Source organism: Pygocentrus nattereri, chromosome 20 (assembly GCF_015220715.1).
Source record: "Pygocentrus nattereri isolate fPygNat1 chromosome 20, fPygNat1.pri, whole genome shotgun sequence".
In the NCBI taxonomy this organism is placed as follows: domain Eukaryota; kingdom Metazoa; phylum Chordata; class Actinopteri; order Characiformes; family Serrasalmidae; genus Pygocentrus; species Pygocentrus nattereri.
Window position 1 is genome coordinate 33,875,030 of NC_051230.1, and position 5,000 is coordinate 33,880,029.

A 5,000-nucleotide genomic window follows, 5' to 3' on the forward strand; every position below is an offset into this window, starting at 1 on the left:
AGTGCCTCCCGTCTGAGCTCATTTCCCGTGTGTCCGTCTGTCTCTTGTGTGCCTGCGTTTTAGTGAGTGATCTGCGACAGCAGCTGAGCAGCCTGCAGGCCCAGCTGCAGCAGGTCCAGTCGGAGCGCAGCGCCCTCCACAGCCGCCTGCAGACGTCGCAGGCGGAGGTGCAGTCCCTGCAGCAGCTGCGCAGCTGGTACCAACAGCAGCTGGCCCTCGCCCAGGAGGCCCGCGTCCGTCTGCAGACTCAGATGGCCAACATGCAGGTACGGACGCCCACAAGGGTAGAGATGGTACCGAACCACCGGGTCAGGTTTAATACAGATCCAGTAAAACTGGCCTGGAGCAGGTTAGGAAATCTTTATTTACAGTCTGGAGCCTGTCTGCAGGCCGGCTGGCCGCTCTGGATCAGCTCACGGTAGAAAATCAGTTCACGTGATGAATTAACTAAATTGTTTTTAGCTTAAGCTGCTTCAGAGTGTTTGGCTTTTGAGGTCCGCTTTGGGCCGTCAGCTGTTAAAATGAATTTTTTTCATCCCTGACTGGCAGATAAAATTCACAAAGCAGCAGAGGTGAGAGAACAAATACAGCGCAGTACAGTAGAGTACAGTCACATTTTGGGGGTATATTGGGTGCAGATAGGCAGAAACACAAATATAGATTTTATTAAATTCTTATTATATTGTTTACATGCATTAGGCCTGTTGTGAGTTCAGGCCTGTTGTCCAAAATTCTGCATAATTCAGTGTGTGAGATGTAAAGAGCGGTTCAGAGGGTTTGGTGTGAACTGGTTCAGACGTCTTTACAGTGGTGGTGATGGGAACCAGGCGTCGCCATGACTACAGCACAGATATAGACACTTTATTAACCATCCAGAACCACCAGAGAACCTACATGAGTCTTCTGAGTTTATATGGAATGTTGATGATGGAAAACAGTGGAAAATCTGGAATAATGAGTTTTCTTTGGGGACTATTTTATCCCTCCGCTGTTAATAGATCTTAAAAATAAACATTTTAGGCCCAAACTATCATAAAACAGTGGCAGCGTGTTCATCACCAAACATCATAGCAAAACCTGTGGTAATCAGGTCCTCTGCGTTTTGAGGCTGTTGTCTGACCTGTAGATGCTGTAGAAGTGAGGAGTGGGTTGAAGGCCTCTGTAAAAGACCAGAAATGATCTCCTCATGCAGTCATCACTCAGTGGAGTGAAGAGTCTCAGACGGAGGAACTGTTAATGTCAGTCGTGTTCAGTTAAGCTCTGATAATCCGCTGCTTTAGATCCTCAGGCTCCTCGTAAGCATTGTCGGCGTGAGAGGCTGTGATTCTGTGTTTATTGATGCTCTTTTTGTTTTCGTGTTCGTTTGCTTGTCCCAGGCGGGTCAGATGACTCAGATCGGCGTGCTGGAGAATCTGAAGATGGAGAACGTCAGTCTGTCTCATCAGCTCTCCGAGACTAAACACCGCTCCATTAAAGAGAAGGAGCGGATCGCCGTCCAGCTGCAGAGCATAGAGGTCCGTCGGCTTCTCTCTCTGTTCTTCTCTCTGTGAATCATGACGTTTGTGGGGTTTTATGCATCAAATACAGTCATACTTCATTTGGACTTGACCGTTTTCCAAACTCTGTTTATCCTCATAACTAAACAGGCTGTTTTTATTACTATCGTCACTGTCCAATAGAAATGCTCCAAAACTGCTTACTAGGGGCAACATGTAAATGAGCTCTGTTCTGATTGGCCTTGCCTTATTCAAAAAGCACCCTGAAACACTCCTTATAAGGTCAGTGTAAGTGTGTGGAGTGAAACTGCTGTAGGCTGTTTTTGTGACCTCACAACATCAGTGAATGTATGTGTATGAGCTTAGTTTCCATGTATGGACTGTATAGCACTACATTAAAGGAAAGATCCATTTTCCATCATAAGGGCCCTTTAATGCCAAGTGTAAACACATCATCACAGTGCTGATCTCATAGAGAGCAAATCATTATAAATCAATAATGTCATTCTCAGATTCCTGGCGATGCTAATGAAGCAGATGAGTCTTAATATCTGATGATTTTAGCTGCCTTGGTCAGGCCCTGTATTGCAGGTGATCAGGCTTAGACTGCTGAAACACCCGACTCAGCCAGAGAAGCAGCACCTGACCTTAACCTGGCCTTTCACTGAAGTTTCACCTGTTGTATCTCTCTGCCCTGCGTGATGCTCTGACTCCGCCCCCTCTGTGACTCCAGGCGGACATGCTGACGCAGGAAGCGGCAATCCAGCAGATACATGACGCAAAGTCGATGGTGGAGGAAGATCTCCAGCACAAACTGGAGGAGTTTGAGGAGGAGCGAGAGCAGCTGCTGAAAATGGCCAACTCGGCTACGGCGCTGGAGAGAGAGCTGGAGCAGGTACACAAACGCAAAGACCAATTAGATCTCAGATCAAAGTGTTTTTGATAAAGTGGCCAGTGAGTGGAAGAACAAGGTGTTTCTAATAAATCGGCCAGTGAGTGGAAGAACAAGGTGGGTGTTTCTAATAAATTGGCCAGTGTGTGGATGCACAAGGTGGGTGTTTCCAATAAAGTGGCCCACGGTGGAACGTTAGCAGAATGTCCAGTCGTCTGTGATTGAGTGACCGTGTTCGTCTCTCTCTGCAGGTTAAGGTGGCTCTCTCTCAGAAGGACGCCCAGCTGGCCTCATTCCAGCGTGAGCACGTGGAGCTGATGAAGCAGCTGACGGCCGCTCAGGAGAGCCTGCAGGGTAAGGATCAGGCGCTGCAGCTGCTGGAGGCTCGGTATGCCGAGCTGGAGGCGCAGCTGCAGGAGCTGCAGGCCGACTCGTCCACGCGGGACGACGAGCTGCACTTCCTGCGCAATGAGAAAATCGTCCTGGAGGTGGCGCTGCAGGCGGCGCGGGTCGAGAAGAGCCAGCTGGACGACGGTGCGGAGCGGCTCGGGGAGGATGTGCTGGCGGCCGCGGATACGCTGGACCAGCTCAGGCAGGAGGTGCAGGTGAAGGCCACACAGGTGAGTGGAGGAGGCGGGAGGAATGCTCACATTTCCACTTTGGAGAATCCCTGATGCTGTGTCTGAAGGCTGTGTTCAAAACCAAAAGAAAAACTGGCCAGAGCTGTTAATAAGCCAGAACAAGGTCGTGGTCAGTGTCCTGGACAGAGATTAAGCCTAGTCTGGGACAACACAGCGGTCTGAATGGAGAAGTCCAGCACTAGGCATAATACAGGTCAGGGAAACCAGCCCTGTAACAGTTAAGAGTTCAGAATGAGAACTATGGGAATTCCAAAGGGGAACTCCACCAATTTTGCACAATTTCTGCATAATTCAGTGGTTGAGATGTAAACATGCAGACTCGGATTTCTTTTATGGTGGTGATGATGGGAACCAGGGGTCGCCATGACTACAGCACAAATATAGACATTTCATCTACTATCCAGAACCACCAGTAAACCTACACAGTCTTCTGAGTTCATATGGATTGTCGATGGAAAAAAGAGGAAAATCTTGAAATCCTAAGTTTTCGTTGGGTATTATTTTGCACTTTTTAGGCCAAAACCCTTTCAAAACTAACGTAAAACAGTGTCTCAGAAATCCAGGCAGGGTATTCATGCCCATGTACTGACACTTTGAGTGATGGACATCTGGTTCATCAGTGCAGGAACCTGTATATTACACAATGGAGTGAATAAACACTGCCTTGTGTGACCCTTTTAAATGGACGCTAATTACCCCCCATTCACTTTCTGTTCTCCCTTCATCTTCTAGATTGAGTCCTTACAGCAGGAGAACGTCTCCCTGAAGAAACAGGCGCAGAAACTGAAGGAGCAGTTCACGCAGCAGAAGGTATGTAACCCCACACGGTCATCTCCCATACCGCCCCCTCCATATACCTACACTCGTACATCTCCTCCAGCCAGTCAACCGTTTCTGAAGATCACAGTTTGTGGGTCAAAAAAAAAACTCCACAAGAAGGTGGATCTCCAGGACCAGGGTTGCTAGAACGCTGCTGTGAGGATTTTGATTACATCCAGCCACAAGAGCATGATGTTGGATGGTCAGTTCTGGATCACTCCAGCTCCTCCCAGAGGTATTAGAGCTCCATCAGTCCAGAGAACACAGTTCCACTGCTCCACAGCCCAATGCTGGGGGGCTTTTGTACCCCTCTAGCCCACGCTTGGCATTGGGCATGGTGACCATAGGCGCATGTGCAGCTGCTCCAGAGCTCCCACTCTGGTCAGCGCTTTTCTCTGGAGATGAATGAAAAAGAGGTTTATTTCTCAGACTTCTCCCAGACTTGCTCCTCAAGCTTGTTATAAACTCATCCTGTCTTCAACAGGCCACACCCACTCGCTCTAAGTCTCTCCCACACTGTTAAGCCCCTGCCACCCACCCATCACAGTACAGAAGAATCCGAAACTGCTTCTTATCCACATGTAGTCATGTGACGGTCTCAGAATGTGCACCTGCCTCACCCACCTCTCATGGCTGTTTGCAGGATGGTTCTAAAGCCTGATTGGCTGAGCCACTGCAGTTTGATTGTAGGTGTAAGTACTTTGCTGTTATTTGTGCTCTCTGTCTCCCCCTGCAGGTGATGGTGGAGGCCTACAGGCGTGACGCCAGCTCCAAAGAGCAGCTGATCTCGGAGCTGAAGGCATCTAAGAAGCGTCTGGCTGCGGAGGTGAAGGAGCTGAAGGAGGAGGTGCTGAAGCTGCAGGGAGAGAAGGCCAGCGGAGAGCAGGAGCAGCAGCGCCTCCTGCAGGAGGTGCAGAGAGTACAGCAGCAAATGAGCAGCCTGGAGCAGCATCTACAGACCGTACAGACGGAGAGAGATCAGCTGGACACACAGCTGCAGGTGCAGACACCTACACAGACCTGTAGCCTGTTATTGTTCTTGCCCTGTTAATAACGAAAGCTTTATGCGGTGCTGGCGCTCAGCTGGGGTTTACGGTCGGTCTGGTGTGTTTCCTCTGCAGTCTCTTCAGCTCGATCACAGTCAGCTGAACG

At 49.4% G+C, this 5,000-nt stretch overlaps 1 protein-coding gene across 3 annotated transcripts in view; it reads left to right on the forward strand.

Annotated features, from left to right (window-relative positions):
• Positions 1 to 5,000, forward strand: part of LOC119261828 (golgin subfamily A member 3-like) — a 32,901-nt gene that overhangs the window by 13,252 nt on the left and 14,649 nt on the right. For all 3 annotated transcript variants that reach the window (XM_037531678.1, XM_037531680.1, XM_037531679.1), the window contains exons 8-14: positions 64 to 266; positions 1,377 to 1,514; positions 2,230 to 2,391; positions 2,640 to 3,008; positions 3,762 to 3,839; positions 4,585 to 4,848; positions 4,970 to 5,000. The exon at positions 4,970 to 5,000 is cut by the window's right edge and continues 64 nt beyond it. In XM_037531678.1, coding sequence (XP_037387575.1) covers positions 64 to 266; positions 1,377 to 1,514; positions 2,230 to 2,391; positions 2,640 to 3,008; positions 3,762 to 3,839; positions 4,585 to 4,848; positions 4,970 to 5,000 — 1,245 coding nt within the window. The remainder of the gene's footprint in view (positions 1 to 63; positions 267 to 1,376; positions 1,515 to 2,229; positions 2,392 to 2,639; positions 3,009 to 3,761; positions 3,840 to 4,584; positions 4,849 to 4,969) is intronic.